Raw genomic sequence first — 17,577 nt, 5'->3', positions numbered from 1 at the left:
AGGGAGAGTGACAGAAACAGTACCACAATGCTGCTGTATGAACAAAAGGCTCATGTTCACCTCAGGTCCCCTCTTTGTTTCAGCTCCTGCATACCCAAGGAGTAGCCAAAAAACAGAACAAGTCCTGGAAACCCCACAGCAATGATTAAAGACACAGGGGAAACATGCATGTGGGAAGAAATTAAATACACTAATGCTCTTGAGCTGCCTAAAACTTTATTTAATTAATGTTTCAAGCATATTGAGAATAGTGCACATTTTTTCTCAGCCATGACATTCTGACTTTTCAATAAAATGAAAACCAAATTTGGCTCAAGCAGAAAATAAACAACTCCCAGGATTTCTGCAGGGGATGCATCCCTGTTGCTATCACTGCCTTTCTGCTCTTCCCAGTGGAGAAGTGGTAAAATAAGGCAGAGAGAAGGAAGGAAGCTCCAAATGGAGCAACTCTGTGCCTCTTCCAACCAAGCTGAACTGAAAAGACGTTTGTGGTTCAGCTCAGATCACTTTCACTTCTCAGGCCACCTCACTAAGCAGTTTACAAAGGTGAAAAAGAGACATTACAAAACAACAGAAGTGGAATAAAAGTCTGACTCACCTGACACAAGAATAAAAAGCATCTTTTCTGAAAATAGATGACAAAGAAGTAATTTTTGTCTTGAATTCACCTACAAAATTAATTGCCATGAGCTATTACTGAAGTGAACAGCTTTTTACTGTTAAAATTATTAGACAGGCGTGTGAAGTACCCAATAAATGGAATATACATTAAAAGAGAGATGTTTCAGAAAAAACATGCATATTAGACAATTACAATACTTTTTAAAGCCAGGAGACATTTCCATTGATTTCACCTAGCCTCCACCTCTAAAAGCATCCAGTCCCAAATTCCACTCTAGTCTCAAATTCCTTTAATTGACCTGAATGAGGAAAAAAATACTTAGATTCACAATGCAGAAAAGTTTAGCAATGTCTGACATGAGTTCCTGCTGAACATGGTCCTGCCCAGGAGCTATATATCAGACCTACTGCAGTATTTCCTGTGCATAGAGGAGAACGTGTATAGGTGCAGGTACATTATGATTTCAAGAGCCTATTGGCCACCAAAGTGCAGCAGCTGCATTTATTGCACTTTAGGAGGTGTATCATAAACCAAGGAGACATTCCAAGCAGCTCTACCTTAAGGGCTTATTTGGGGCAGATGGATAAGTCACTCCCAATTGCTCCAGGCTGGCATACACCATTTATGATCAATCTTTGCACAAGACCCACTGCTGCAGGCACTGCATGCTCCCCTACCATTTACAGGAAGTGTTTTAAAGGTCCTAAAAATCAACCAGTGTCCTTTGTCACATGTCTCCAGGGAAGCCTGGCTCATCTCAGTACTCTTGATCCAGCTGAATGGGCTTCTAATGGAAAGGGTTATTATTACCACTTTGGAAAAAAAGGAACATTGCCTAAGGGTGCTTTTAAGGCTGTTTTTATGTAGGAGAAGTCAGACCAGTGTGGCTGCAAGTGACACCAAGGCTGTCAGCTTTGAGGAGCACAGCACTGGCTCCAGGACCAGCCAGACACACTCCTACCATGGGACGATCCCAAGGAGCTCTGGCTTTTGCCCAATAACATGGCTAAAAGCATGATCCTAGAGGCTGGTTGGGAGCAACATATGGCTTTATTTTTTTTTAAATTCTTTAAGCTAAAAGAGGGTAGGATTTAGATTAGATATTAGGAAGAAGTTCTTCCCTGTGCGGGTTGTGAGGCCCTGGCATAGGTCGCCCAGATAAGCTGTGGCTGCCCCATCCCTGGCAGTGTTCAAGACCAGGTAGGATGGGGCTTGAAGTAACCTGGTCTAGCGGAAGGTGTCCCTGCCCATGGCAGGGGTGTTGGAACTGGATTCTCTGTAAGGTCCCTTCCAATTCAAACCATTCTGTGATTACATGATTTACTTTCAGAAATGAATGCTGTGCACAGTACAAGTCCTCTGGGTATCTCCAATACAGAGTTGGTAGAAAACACAAAGCAGTTGTAACCTCTGCCATGCACCGCTCTAACATGAGCAACTAAACACCCTCCAGAGGAAAGGCATGAAGAAGCCCAGCCTTGCCCAGCCACAACCACAGCTATGCCAGCCTCCTGGAGGCACATCTTACCTCACTTTTGCCAGTAACACAACACTGCTGGGGCAGCTGCTTTATAGGTGTAAATGATATCACACTGATGTGCACCAGTTGGCAAGCTGGTCCCCTCAGTCAAAAACCTTCGACTCTAATGCAGTTATGCTGTGTTCACCCTGCTGAAGTTTTATTAACACTGTCTCCAGACACCTCTAAGTAACCTGTCCATGGCCATGAATCATCAGTGACACTCACAGTGTAATAGCCCAGCAAAAAATTAATCTGCTCATCTCCAGGTTCCTGGAAGTATGAGACTTGCTGAACTGATCCCTTAGTGCCTTCCTGGGAGGTTTCATCCCATGTGGTCCAGGATGAGTATGGTGGAAACCTGCCTGCACACTGAAGGCAATGCCCAATGTCCCATCAGCTCCCCTCCAATTAAATTAAGTGTATTCTTTTCCATCCTTTACCACAGTGGGTTAAAAATGCAATGGCTTTCTCTGGAAGGGGAACAGCTTTCCTGCAAGGATTTGGGGTGAAAAAGCAAAGTGGGATCTGGTGGTAATTCGTACGTTGGCCCGTGGCCAGCAGAGTGCACTCAAAAGACATTTTTTGCTCATGTGAACCTCTCCCGCTAATAAAATCCATCCTGTGTTTAATATGTAGTGGCTTTAGTGAGGAGCTACTGAAACATAATTGTTTCCCTCTGCATTATGAAGAATAGAGGTGCTCCAATGAGATTTCATTTTATTCAGGGAAATAAACTCGGTCTGATTGTGTTATTTTAAATAATTCCCAGGATTCATTTCCATAGTGCAACAGGGGCAACTTCACGAGCAGGAGTGTTGTGTACTAGTATTTTCCTTCACCTTAACAAGAATTCACTTTTTTTTTTTTTCTGCTGATAATGCACAAGGCACTCATTATTTTTTGAATGTCAGCCTTATTGGAGTTATCTTTGTGCATTACTTGTTTTTAAAATAGCCAGTGTATGTATGGTAAGGACTGTGTTTCTAATGTTTTGTTTATTACTGCCAGGGTGTCCAACTTTTGTTGCCCGTAATTTGAGGCTTGTGGACATGATGTAGCAAATACACTGAGCAGCCCCATTTGTCACTGGTTAATTAAATATGACCCATTTCTTTCATGCTGCCCTTCCTTCCCACTCTGGGGAATCTCTGTTCACATGCCAAGCAGTGTTAGCGCAGCAGGGCAGAATATTATTTTGATTATTTGACACACCAGTGCTGCATTCTGCAGCCAAAACTCTTGTTTATGTGTACACAGAAACAAGAACATGCACATCTTGCTGGTGCCACAACATTACCATTGTAGGAAGCCAAACCCAGACAGTGGATGTGTCTGAAGACAGTGGGTTTAAGTTAATTCAGCTGGCCCATTGCTCCAGACATGATGTGTAGGTGTGGTGGATGGGACCGCTGAGTATATTATCATCTAAGAGGACCTTTTCCTTTCCTCCTGGTCCAAGGAGACCTCTGGGCCAAGAAGATGGGGACCTGAAGGTGATTTACACGTTAACTATGCATGAGCAAGGAAAGCTGCCTTTGAGCAGTTGCACTGTGGCAGTGAGATGTGTACCCATGATCACAAGATGAAGCTCCTCATAGAAACACTATGGAGAGATGGAACCTGCCTGCAAAGCATTTTGCTAAGGGCTCATGATGCAATGGTTAGTGTGGGGGTAAAATATAGGTGAGACCAGCAAATGAAGGCAGGGACTGCTTAGAAGGCTTCCCTTCGCTGAGCAGAAACGCCAATAGATGTGAACATGGGAGCTTCCTACAAAGCTGAGCAAGCCTAGCAAGCTTTCACAAGTACATCTTTTCAAAGAAGGGGGCAAAAGGGCTGTAAGCCCTGGCTACCACCCTGTTATCACACACGTATGTAGACACTCATTCATTCAAGCTGTCTCTACCTCCAGAGATACAAACATGGATCTCATTAGAGTACCCACATCACCAACATGCAGTTCTCTCTGGAAGAAGTGGCTGCTGGCCTTGAAGCCCTGGACAGAGACCTGCCTCTCTTCACTAAGACGACGAAGAGCTTATGGGCATACAGCAAAGGGAATTATTCAGGAAACAAATGCACAAAAAGCACCATATTTTAATTATATAGAATTACTGCTGCAGGTGTTTTCCACTATCTTCTGTCTCACTGAGTCCAGGAAGGCTCATGCATGGTTTAGATGTTATTTTTGTGTCTGTATATCCTTACAGCCTGAGGCATGTGGAAGTTTCAACTGCACATCAAAGTTGGAGGACATAAGAAAACCCTGTTCTCATAGCATGAATTAATGGTTTCATTTGCAGTCTCTGTGGCTTTATTTCCGAAACTGAAACAGAGCAAACAATGCATTACAGAAAGAATGAAAGACCAGAGGGGCATTACATGGATTTGAACTCTTTGTCCCAGGGGGTTAAACCTGAAGCTGCTCTGACAAGACATGCCCCCCCCCCCCGGGTGGTGTAAGACAAGCTGCACACATGTATACAGAGATCTCTCCAGTCAACAAGAGAGACAAATGTATACCTACAGATCACTGCTTTTTTCTTCCTGACCTACACCATGGACATCTGGATTTTTTCCCTCTAGTCCAAACTGTAAGTGTACTCACCATGAAATGACAGCTTCTTTGGGGAAAAAAAACACCCCACCTCACTCCCTAAGAGTGCCATGACTTGTTGTCACCTCCAACAGGGTACCAGGAAGAGAAGTCCCTGCTTCCTGCTTGACTTCAGACTGGAAGATCAGATTGCTTCTACCCACTTCTTTATGTGATGAAGCCTTTTACTAAAAATCAGTGGAAAACTATATTTTGCCTGGTTGCTTGGGATACAGTCCTGGAGAAGATAGACCTTTATCTATATTTTACTGGGCAGTGCCCCATGGTTAGAGTCCATCTTGGTAAGGCTGAAGGATAAGAGGGCTGCAGTCATGGCCATGGCACTTACCACAGAGTTACTTTTTTCATCCATTCCTCTGGATCCAAAGCAATATACCAGACAAGAGAATTCAGCCATGAAGCATCATGCAGATCATCAACTGACATTATCTTGGGGTGCATGGATACCAAAAATGACTGCATTTGATCTGAACAAACAAGAAACCCACCAGAGAGAGTAAGCCCAAGGACATAATAACATTTAACTTGGCCTCAGACTGCTGTATCTCCCACCAGCTGTCCAAATTGTTTTATCTGTGTAAATTCTTGGATGCCAGGATTCTTCCCAATTCACACCAGTCCTAGCGAGCAAACTTATCCTGAAAATAGGTAGCTTGATGTAATTTATAATAGTTCTGAGACTTAAAATTGCACCAATGAAGATAACAGGTGTGTCTAAAGGGTCTGTCACACTTAGTTATTCATCTAAAACCCCCATCCTTTGGAGGTTTGGCCCTAAACATTGTTAAATGAGTCTGTTTCAATTTTCAGAACAAACTACATCTTATAAAGAAAATGTGAAAAGGCACAGGGCAGATGCTGCTGAAATCTTTGGAGGATCTGGAGCCACCTCTTCAAATGGACCTTTGGTGGCAATCTTCATTTCCAGCATCCAACTTGAAGAAGGGAAGCCTCACTGATATGGCAGCTGAAACCCACAGGCTAAGAAAGTTGTGAAGAGCTTGCGCTGTCCAAAAGGAGAGCATTTAGTGTTTGTGCTCTTAACTTGTTCATCAGCTGTTATGAAGGGTATAGGCTTAGTGTGCATGTGTGCGTGAGGGAAAAGTAAGAATTACGTAAAAATAGATGAATTCCCATTGTCATGGTTTGAGCATGTTTTGAGGGTGTTTTTTGTTCAAGGTTTTTTTTTCCAGCCAGGTGGGAGGGGAGTCCGGGAGGAAGGAGAGACAGGACACCTGACCCAGGCTAGTCAATGAGGTATTCCATACCATAGCACGTGATGCCCAGGATGCATACTGGGAAAGAGAAAGCTGGAGGGGAGAGCTCTGGAGAAAAATGGAGGAGGGAGCACATGGTGCTCGGCCGGGCAGGGTGGAGTGAGTTATGGGTCGGTGGCTGGTGGGGTGTTGTATTCTTTTCACTTGCTGTTTGCTGTATCATTATTATTTGTAGTAGTAAATGGCAGTAGGGGTTTTGTGTTATGCCTTAGCAATTAAACTGTTCTTATCTCAATCCGTGGGGGCTACATTCTTTGGATTCTCCTTCCTAACTCTCAGGGAGTTGGGGGACTTGGTTTAAACCACGACATTTTTGGCGCCCAACGTGGGGCCCGAGGGATTGAGATAAGAACAGATCTGAGCGGATTTATGGTCTCTTGTCACAATGCTGATTTATTGGCTCTTAGAGGTTTTTCTCTGGATCTCGCTGTTTCGGGATTTTACCGGGTACTTGGTGTATGGATTGGATGTGTTTGAGGCTTGGGCTAAAGCTTTTGTTTCACTGTACTTTGTGTCGGAGGCTTGTAATACGGTGGGGCTCCGGCAGCAGGGGGGGATGGACGTGGCCGTGGACTTGAACTTGTACCAGGCCGTCCCGCTGCTCTTCGCCGTCCTTGTCCTTATCCTCGTCGTCGTCTGTGTGGAGCTGCGTGAAGCCAGGAAGGAGCGGCCCCGGGAGCTGCCGGCAGCTGAGGCTGCCAGGGAGAGCAGCACGGGGAGCCAAACGGCTGTGGCAGAGCAGCGGGAGCAGGCGGAGGAGGAGCGGAGCAGGGCGGTAGCTGAGCAGGGGGATCAGGCTGTGGGGAGGGTGAGTCCTGCGGCCGTTCCCGACCCTCCGACGGCCGAGAGTGTCCCCCGGAAGTCGCCCGCCGACCCCCAGCAGGATGCAGGAGACTACGCAGCACTTCCCAGCAAGGCAGAGGAGGAACCGAGTCCTGCCGCCGTTCCGAACCCCGCAGCATCCGAGAATATTCCCCGGAAGTCACCCGCCGAGCCCCAGCAGGATACAGGAGACCAGGCAGCACTTCCCAGCAAGGCAGAGGAGGAAGATCCGGACTCGGGAGAAGAGAAGCTGATAGTGGGAGAGCTGGCAAGCAGGGCAGCTACATCAGCCCCAGTGACAAGTGCAGCAGCATCATTTGAGAGTTCTGACGGTTATGAATGGCTTTTGGGTGCCCTTGGGACCTGCCTGCTGATTGTGATGGTTTTCGGCATGGTGGCACACACACAGAGTGTGTTCCATCCACAACCATTTTGTCTGATCCCAAAAGTTAAGCAGAGTCAGGTCTGGGTCTTGTCTAAGTTTAGACAAGTACATAGGAGCACCAGTAGACTGTTCCCAAGGCTGGACAGTCATGAGTGGCAGGGCATGTGGGACAGTATAGCCGGGTATCTGATCCACTGGGCCCCTCCAGTGCTTTGGAAGCATTGGAGGTGGAAGGCAGCTGTATGGAGTCCCCAGCAGCAAGCTGTAGAACTGCTGAAGGGGACGGTGAATGATTTTGGTGGGCCCAGATACTTCAGGCTATCAGTCCAGAGATGCAACTTAGAGATGTCTCATGATCGAGGGGTGGACTTAAGAGTGATGGTGTATTGAAAATGTGGGATCTGGGCATGACGTGAATGGTATGGAATAAGGGGTGGATAATGTCATGGTTTGAGCATGTTTTGAGGGTGTTTTTTGTTCAAGGTTTTTTTTTCCAGCCAGGTGGGAGGGGAGTCCGGGAGGAAGGAGAGACAGGACACCTGACCCAGGCTAGTCAATGAGGTATTCCATACCATAGCACGTGATGCCCAGGATGCATACTGGGAAAGAGAAAGCTGGAGGGGAGAGCTCTGGAGAAAAATGGAGGAGGGAGCACATGGTGCTCGGCCGGGCAGGGTGGAGTGAGTTATGGGTCGGTGGCTGGTGGGGTGTTGTATTCTTTTCACTTGCTGTTTGCTGTATCATTATTATTTGTAGTAGTAAATGGCAGTAGGGGTTTTGTGTTATGCCTTAGCAATTAAACTGTTCTTATCTCAATCCGTGGGGGCTACATTCTTTGGATTCTCCTTCCTAACTCTCAGGGAGTTGAGGGACTTGGTTTAAACCACGACACCCATCATGCTGCAAATGAAGAAACTGGAGCTTTAACATCAATACTGTAGATTGCAAATGCACAAGCAGAGCTGACAGTCAGCTCCTACCTGGCTATGGAGAAGAGAAAAAATTTCACAGCAAGAAATGCCCCAATTTTTGTGCCACTGATAACGCTTAAGCCTGGCATTCCACCCGCACTTCTGTCAGAGCACAGCTGGTCATGGCTGGTAAATGTGCAACTCTCCCACACGGCTGCTGCTGGCTCAGCCTGTCCCACCTGACACACACAGGCACTAGATTGGAAAGCGGTAAGGGTAATGCTCCCATTCACCTGGCAAACACCTCTTGTTGGGTATTCCTGTGTATTTGCCCATCGTACCTCCATGTGCAAAGGTTGTCCCTCTGGGAAGCAAACTCCTCCCCAGCCCAACAGAGAACTGCTGTGCAAATAGAAAGGCTGGTAAGTGCTGTATCTAGCTTTGATGGAGTCCTGCAATTCCTGTTTGGACATCACGAGGATTCCTGCTATGTCTTTAAGGGAACTCAAATAATAAATGATCCAGGCTTTAACAGGGCACCTGACAAATACTTTCCTTCCCTTTTTTAAGATATTTATTCTAGGATGATTTTCTAATTATGTATAATCTGTTCACACTCTAAACATGCTTCACATGATACATGCAGTCCCCAAATTCAGCAGAATTATGAGACCAAGTTAAATTATTTAGCTTTGCCTTAGTTTTGTTGGATGTTGGCCATCTCAAGCCAGTGTGGCTGATGAGGAGGGACAAGAGTAACATGAACCACTCACTGACACCACCAAATTACTCAGTCTTAATGCTGCTTAATAGTCCCCTTTAGTTAAACCTCAATTATTTGTAGACTTGCTCCCAACAATGAGAGAGAAAATAATTTGCTTCTGTGTGGTGTGGGATGAAACGAAAAAGCAGCTAAGAAAAGAGCTTCTGAAATAAATGGCTGATGGAGTGTGGGAAGCATTGGAACTTTTGTTATTCAAGCAGCCTAATTCACTTTGATTGATTTTATTTTATTTACCTCATTCCCTCATACAACAGAGGGGACTATAACATGCCCTTGGTGCTACATCCCACTATTAAATCTTTTTGGTGCTGAGAAATGGAAACCAGTCCACTGCAATGTGCTTTGATGGTTCCTTGTTTCTGAGGGCAGAAGAGTACAGTCAGCTTTACGTACATTGGGAATATTTTGCATCAGGCAGTACAGCAGTGTTGCTAGCACGGCAGCAGCATTGCTCGCTTGGGCCAGTTAATGCCCAGGATAGAACAGCATCCTCAGCTGCAGACCTGTGTCTTGAGGTAAGGGACTAATGTTGCCCTTGCTTCCCACAGGAAAGTGCTGCAGGTAACTTCCTTGGAATCCAATGTGCTATAATCAACACTGATGTACTGACAGACCAAATCAGTGATAACTACCACACAGCTCCTTGAAGTGTGAGGGCTGGCTAAAATTAAGCTAAGCAAGTAGTTAAAAACATATCCCAGTCCCTGCTATATTTGCATTTTTCCTTTCAATAAAAAAGCCACCTGATGCTTGCAAACATCCTACAGGGTGGATGGCAGAAAGTAAACTTTTATTGGGAGCACGGATTATGCCCTGCCTGTGGATGAAACACCCACTGGGTTCAGCAGAGCTTAGGCTGTGCACAGACATGCTCTGCAATGGATGGACCCCAAAACTCCCTGTTTCCTCCAAGAGACTGACATATGGTTTTGGTGCAATTCTTGCAGGAGCCAAGCAAGAAGGGAAGAGGATGGGGGCAGTCACTTTCAACAAGTCATTGGTTTGCTTTGGTCTAGCACAAGTCTCAGGAGACCCCAAAATGTACAGACATCAGAGCTGGGTATGTACTGGAAGCCAGGGAGGAATTTCAGATACTTGATAGAGGACAAACACCAAAGAAGTGGGGGGTAACCAGGTGAAAACGCAGCAGTGGGTTGCAAGTTAGGGCGTGCTGCACTGCATCGCTGCCTGCCAGAGCCACAGAGCAGCTTGTCCCCTTTTGCGTCACCTCTCCTTCTGACAGGGCATGGGAATCCCTGGGTGCGCAACCAGGAGAAAGCACGGGGTGTTCAGTCACGGAGGCTGCGGAAGGCAGCGCTGCTGCCCCCTGCTCCGGCATCCCACGAGTGTGTGCCACCAGCGGGAGGAGGTCTGAGCTCCAGCATCAGGCAGACGAGGAGCTGGGGTACAAAGCCCCACACAGGAGCGCAGCCCAGGGCCGGCGGGAGGTGCGCGGGCAGCCGCGGACGGCACGGACCCCACCGCAGCCGGGAACGGAGCGCGCAGCCAGCGCGGGCGATCGGCGCCCCTCACCGTCCGCTCCGCGCTGGGGCACCGGGCGCAGCGCGCATCCCGAGGCGGAGGGGGGGGTCACCATATCGCGCCGCGCACCCCGAAGCGCGGCACGGAGCCCCGCCTTGGCACCGCCCGCAGCCCTGCGCGCCCGCCGGCGGTGGTGGAGCCGGAGGGACACGGGAGGCGGCGGCGGAGGAGGAGGCGGAGGAAGGCGCGTAGCAGCGAGCCACGCAGCTTTGACGTCGCCGGGCTGCGGCTCCCCGGCTCAAGCTGCCGGCACGCAGAGCACAACGTGACGGCACACCGCCACCCTCCCTCCGCGGTCCTTTTGCCCCGCCGCCCGGCGGAGGGAAGCCCTCCCGCCCAACCGCCCCTCGCCATGGGCCCGGCCGCCGCTCCGCACGCGCGCTGAGCGCGGCTCCCGGCGCTTACGAGCAGGACTCGCCCCCGCGGCCGCGCTCTTTCTGCACCTCCTTTTACCCCCACCCCGACACCACCTCCGCGCCTTGCGGGGGGCCCCACGCGCCATGCGGGGGCCGCGGCGCTGCGATGGCATCTGATGGCCGCGGGGCGCAAGCGGCTGCGGCGGCCCCGCGCGGCGCTCGGCGGCCCCGGGAGGCGGCGGCGGCGGCGGCCGGCGCCCTGAGGGGGCTGCCGCTGTGAGCGGGGGGCTCGCCCCGCGCCGCTCCCTGCGCAGGAGGAGGCGGAGGCGGAGGAGGAAGGACCGGAGCGGTGCCCGCCGCCTGCCCCCGCCGCCCTGCCTGCGCGGGCGTGCGCGGCTCGGCCGCAGCGGAGCGCGGGGCTCCGGCGGGCGCTGCGCTGCCCCCTCCCCGCATCCCCCCTTCCAACCCCCCCGCCGGGCTGGATATGTGGATGCTCACGTGAAGATGGATGTAGCGATCGGGCTGCTGGGGCTGCTGACGGTTCTGCTGGAGGGCAGCTCCGGGCAAGGGGTGTATGGTGAGTCCGGGGCGCGGCGTGACCTTGTCGCGACTGTCGCCGGGGCGGGAGCGGTGGGATATAGGGGGGTGTACCTCCCGCGGCCGCGGGGGTGGCGGGGCCCCGCTGAGCGCCGCGGGAGCCGGCAGAGGCAGAGCGGAGGCAGCACCGTTGCCATGAGACACTGGCGTTTCACGGAGAAAACCTGGGGGTGTCGGTGCCTCGGGGAGAACACTCGGGGGGCTTCGGGTGGCCCGTGCGGCACGGGCCGCCCTCCGCTGCGGAGCCGATGGGCGCTGCTGCGGTGGGGCTCCTCCGCGGTCGCGGAGCGCGTTGGGGCCGCCGCACTTGTTAGCAGCGGCGCTGCCGCCCGCCCGCGACCGCGGAGCGGGGGTTGGGGGCGATCCTCAAACTTCCTGGGGCTCCGCCGGAGCGGGCGTCTCCGCGGGCGGGCGCGCAGGGATGCGACCCTCTCCCCCGGCCTCCCCTAGGCAGTGACTTGCAAATCGCCGCCGCGGAGCAGGGCGCGGGGTGCTCCGCGGTACTCCGAGCCTCGCTTTCAGCACCCAGGGCCTGGGCGGCTACGCGGGGTCCGGCTCTGCGGCTGCGGGAATTGTTGCTCCCAGAGCCGAGCAGCTGGGATAGCGGGGCTCTCCGCCGGTGCTGCGCGGGGAGGACACCGCCCGGTGCGCTTGCCCCGGCGGTGCCCCGGTCCCGGTGATACCCCGGCTATGCCTTGGCCCCGGCGATGCCCAGGTCCCGGTGATGCCCCGGTCCCGGTGATGCCCCAGTCCCGGCTCTGCCCCGGTCCCAGTAATACACTGGTGATGCCCGGGTCCCGGCCCCGGTCCCGGCGGTGGGGGGTTATGTAAGTGGCGGTGCGGTGTCGCTGGGAGCGTTGGCTTTGGCACTCGATGTTGAGACTTAAAGAATTTGCCAGTAAATGCTTTGTTTGACATCTGCTCTTTCCAGCTCATGCGTCTGTTTCGGAACTAAAATATTTGTTTCCCACCAGAAAGTGAGCCCCAGCACTCCCTGCTTTTGCTTTTTATTTTATTTCTTTTTAATTTTGCAAAATTTCAATGTAACTGAAAATAATCTGAGCCGTTCTGCTCGCAGCGGCTAGATCACTGCTGTGCAGATCGCAGCACCGGCGGCACCGGGGCTCCCTGCCTTCCCCGATACACAGGCACATTTTGTTGGATGTGTTGGAATAGCAACTGCGGTCATGAATAGGAGAGAGCTTGTTTAGGCAGAGCGTTCTGTGGGGGCCTACAGTAAAGGGAGATCTTGCCCTAGACTGAGCACCACTGTCGATGCACAAGAGATGTCACATGCAGATTTGTAGTAAGACTTCTGTTTGGCAACGATGCGTTTTCATCCTGTAAAATGTAATGCCTGATTTAGGTGAAGGACAGTGGGTGAAGGGCTGATGTGTGGGGGAAGCTGTGTGAAGTCAGTCATATGTGGCTGCACTATATTTGAAACCTGTTTCACGTGAATTTGTGTTTGTTCATTGACTCCCGAAGGTTGGTTTGAGAATGCCGAGTGTGCTCTGCCAAAAAAGAGACGAGCCCAGGGTCTGCCTCCTGGCAGCCCGGAGTGCCTTGAAGAGCCTGCTCTATGCTTGAGGGCCATCTTGAGAAAGGCAGTTTTGAAGGCAGTGCCCTGAGTTATATTTGAAAAGTGAGCCCAAGCCTGGGAGATGGAGCCTGCTTGGTTCTTGTTGCTTTAGAAAAATAGGTTTATGGGGTTTGAACAACTTTTTTTTTGTCCCTGTTTGAGGATTTCAGGATCCTTACTGCTCTGCTTCCAAGCATGGTGCAGTTAGGAAGATGTCTTGCTGAGTTAACCCACTTGTTCCCTGCCTTTGTGCCAGTGCCCTGAAATGCAGGTGCTCCTTCTGCGATTAGGCAGAGCCCCAGCAGCCTCCCCTGTGTGCTGCTCTACTGTGTGAAGAAGGAGCATGCTGCGGTGTGTGGCTGCCCTGCTTGAGCCCTGCCGCCCTCTCCAGTCCTGCCCTGAGAGCTTCCAGTATCTCAGCTCTCTCAGCCTTATCACTGAGGTGCAGTCTGACACTTCAACTTCTCCCCACTTCTTCCGTTTGAGATTGTGTCTCATCCTCAGGAGTCACTGGAATGGGGTCTCACCCGGGATGGGCACTGCCAAAGCTCCACCTGGCTGCTCTCTGGCACTGTGTGCCTATTGCCTGCCTGCTGCTTGCCTTGGATGCTCGTCTCTGACACTGCAGGAGGTGTAGACAGGACTGATGAGTTCTGCCCTGTGCCGGCACAGCCCCTGGCATGGCAGCATGCCCACCAGCCTGGAACAGCACTTGAGAGCTGGTTTGGTGCCTTTAAATGAAAAATAAATGGTCCAGATTTGCTAATCCCTAGTTCATAAAAAAAAAAAAGCAAATTAATGACCCATGATGTCTGGCTGTACATCTCACTGTTAACTTTCCTCTGTTGCTCCTGAATAGTTAGACCTGTGATTAAAGCGTCGGTTGATCGTACAGCTGAACTTCAGAGGCAACTGAGGCACTGACACTGGGAACAGTTTCCCAGGGTTGAAGAGCAGGGCATGGATGGAGCTGGGCAGGCACAGGTCTGCCAAGTGCCTGCGGTCCCCTGCTCTGTGTCTCACACTGCTTCTTCAGGGGATGGAGGAGAGCAGAGCTCCTAAAATGCCCAGCGAGACATGCAATTCCTCAGCTCTGGTTTGCCCAGCTTGTTTTCTTGGTGAAATAATCTAGAAAAACTCAAGTACTCTATGCACTTTTCTTCCCCTTAGAATTATGCATGACTTGCACTGTTAATAAAGCAGAAAATGTAGGTATTTAGAACATGATGGTCATCCTTTCACCCAACTTCAAATTACAAGGGAAGAAATAGCTAAATGAGAAGGCTGACACGGGCATGGAGCGTTTTTAAGCACATAAGCAGCAGCTCATCAAAACGTGGGATTTTCGTTAGTAGATTCCTGTGTCTCTTTCCCTGGTGCTGAACTGCCCCAGTGGGGGGGCTCGCTGGGATCTTGGGGTTCAGGCGCTGAAATGCAGAGTGTCCCTTGGGTCCCACCTTGTGCCCTGCTGTGTGAGGAACAGTGTAGGAGCAATGTAGCGAGTGTCTGGAAATGAGCCCAGAGAGCGTGAGTGATGCCAGCACCTCCGAGCTGTGGGCTGGAGGGGTGCCTGGGGAGCAGGACGGACCCTGCCAGCAGTGCCAAGTGATGGCTGGTGGTGGGAGGATGATGGGGAGGAATTGCTCCAGTGTTGGAGCTGACACTTTCTGACTCTGGGAAGCCGTTTTCCAAGCATGCAAGTTGCCACAGGAGCTGGGAGCAGCCGTGGTTCCCGTTGGGCAAGGGGCTGCTGCACCCACAGGGGTGCCACACACGGTGGGAAGGGAAGCTCTGCAGCACCCAGAGCAGCCCCCTCTGCAGTATGGTTTCCCCATGGCCACGGGGGCATGTTTTACGTGATCTTCACAGAGCTTTTACTTATTTTGCCATGGCTTCAGCTGGAAATAAGCAGGGCGGCTTTTATGAATGTACACACTGGGTATGTCTTAGGGAAGAGTGTGTGCGTGCAGTAGTCATCGTGCTGTGCACCCCCACAACGTGTTTTATACCAGCTCCTGTAACGGAAGGCGCTGAACGTCTTACTTGCAGATGTGGAAAATGTGGGGACATAAATGCCTCCTGAAAGCAAGTGATCACAAATGAGTATCCACCCTGCTCAGACATGTCAGCATCTCCCCAGGGCTCTGCACCAAATTGGGATGTGGGACTCAGCATGCAAAGTGTTGGGAGAAGAGACAAAGGGAGCAACCAGGCTTTCCACTGCTGGTGCAAAATAATGTGGAATCATAGGTATTTACTTTATTAAATATCAGTGAGATTGTCCTTGTTCCTTGTGCCAAGCATAAAATGTTACCCAATAATCTTAATTGTTATTGCATGGTATGTTTTACGAAGAAACAGATTTGGAAATGGGAAACCCAGAAAGAAGAGCTGCACCTTCCACCCCAGAGGGCATCTTGGTTAGGATCTTTTGAAGTGTTTTGTACCCTGGGAGAGGTGGAGCAGGGTCATACAGCTTTGGGAAAGATATTCTCTCACCTTCATCTGCCTCTTTATAATGACAATGATTCTTTTGCAGAATGCTCAGCCCTCTGGGGGGAATTAATGACTACTGACTTCAGAGCTGGGAGTGTCTATGTGCTGCTGCTGACCTGGTCTTTCCCTAACATTTGCCCTGGTCAAATGCATAGATTGGAAGGATGAGAGAAGGGAGGGAGGAAAATGAAAAAACACTCCAAGCAAGAGCATTTTCCCTGTTCCAATGGCCGGTTGCCCATTTCTGCTGGTGAAGGCAGCCTCTGGATCACCGGTTCCAGATGTCACAGTGGTGGCATGGGGACCCAGTGTATTTCCGTGGTGTGGCTGGGTGTGAATGCAGGCGTTGTGTGGGCCAGTTTAACCCTACACAATTCAGGACATTGTGTGAGGGAAATGAGGCGGCCCTGGGAACAGGGGAGGAATTATGCGGTACCACAGGGGCTGGTTTTGAGCAGCTGTGTGCTTCTCTGCCACCCGCTCCAGGAGCTTTTGCAGGAGCCAACTGATCACTGAGAGCTTTAACTCTTAACTGAGCCCCAGAGAGGGATCTCATCCTCTCTCTCATGCTGCAGATGTTTACACTGGGTTTTCAGCAGTGGTCTGAGATGAACTTCAGCTTCAGCAGCTGAACCTGGGAACGTGCAGAATCAGGGAAGGAGCCATTGTGACTCTTACAGACAGCCACGCGATTGGGATTGACTCTGTTTGTGGTTCTTGGTTGTGCCATAGGTAAGGGGCCATGCAGCAGCCAGCATTGCGGGAGCAAGGGAATCTGATGTCCGGGTGTTCTACTCTGTGCATGTGGGGGGCTGGTTTTGCTCTGGGGGTGAATAATTAGGGGTTTAATGGTGCAAATATATAGAGTTAAGTTGTAATGATGCTCAATAGTAAATGTGTGGAGAAGATCAGCAATGGGGTTTAAACCTGAATCCAGCTCCGCTGAATGAGTGCAGAAACTTCCATCAGGTTTCATGTGTCCTGGGATGTGTGTGACAGGTTAATGCAATCCTGGCATACAGCAAGTTGCTTCTGCTGTGCTGGATGGCATCACAGCACATCTCATCCTCCCAGGAGCAGCTGATGCTTTTTGCATCTCTGGTCAAAATGTTGCCCTTGACTCTGTGTGAGGGAGATTTGGAGGAAATCTGGTGGGAAGGGAACAGTCTTTAAATAAAATAAAAGCTCTCCTGGCTCAGAAGAGCAAAATCCAATTTAACTAGCATCAGTTAGATGAAGTGCTGGGGTGGAAGGAAACAGATGAATGATTAAAGCTCTGATCTGTCTCCCACCCTCCTCAGATATTTTCTGGGACCTCTTTCGATGAAGGGAATGATCTGCTCCCTGCAGGCATTGCAGAGCCAGCCTGTATGTGCATATATAGATACACTCTTGTAGGGCACTGGATCTTCTGCAGTCTATCCTATTCCTTCATCAGAAAAAACCCTTCTGGATGGGAGGAATCCAGCCACAGGTCACGCAGGAAGCAGATACAATGGGGAGGATGCTCCCTGCCTCTCCCTGACACCGTCACTTCCCTGACTAGGGTGGACTCGGCCATTGATTGTTCCTTAAACCTGGAAAATACTGTTCTTTTGGAGAATGGGGTTTTTGAGATTGGCTGTCTGAGGGAAGCCAGCTCCATCGGTCCCTGTGATCTAGGTCTGACCCAGTGTATGTGTTTGGGGTCTGCAGTGCTGCTGCTCCATTGCTACTGGAGAGCCCTCCCTCATACTCGTACTCTGAGTCCCCATGACTGGCTCCTTGTTCAGTCCTTTGGTTTTCTTTTTATAGATCCTCTTTCCAATTTTGACTTGTGTCTAGATCCAACTGAATTATTTCCTGCCATCTCCATAAATAATGGCCTTGCTAAATATAACTGAAAATGGAGGGAAGTTGGTTTGCTGTTCTCAGACAGATTTTGAAGCCTGGCTGTTCTGGAAGGAGGAGTTTCTTTTAAGAGCTGGTGGCTACCCAGGAGCATACTGGTGGTCCAGTCTGGGAGATGGTTTCTTCCATGAATGATTCTTGCATGCATAAAAGGTTGAAGGACCAGGCAGTTGC

General features: G+C 50.5%; 1 protein-coding gene across 1 annotated transcript in view; it reads left to right on the top strand.

Moving 5' to 3' along the window:
• The first annotated feature begins 11,004 nt into the window (after positions 1–11,004).
• MDGA2 (MAM domain containing glycosylphosphatidylinositol anchor 2) overlaps positions 11,005–17,577 on the top strand; it is a 361,344-nt gene continuing 354,771 nt past the window's right edge. The window contains exons 1-2 of the mRNA XM_034062525.1: positions 11,005–11,114; positions 11,153–11,415. Of these exons, the coding sequence (XP_033918416.1) occupies positions 11,005–11,114; positions 11,153–11,415 (373 nt within the window). The remainder of the gene's footprint in view (positions 11,115–11,152; positions 11,416–17,577) is intronic.

The sequence above is a fragment of the Melopsittacus undulatus genome, chromosome 4 (genome assembly GCF_012275295.1).
Source record: "Melopsittacus undulatus isolate bMelUnd1 chromosome 4, bMelUnd1.mat.Z, whole genome shotgun sequence".
Lineage (NCBI taxonomy): Eukaryota > Metazoa > Chordata > Aves > Psittaciformes > Psittaculidae > Melopsittacus > Melopsittacus undulatus.
This window is presented reverse-complemented; position numbering and strand designations above follow the sequence as displayed.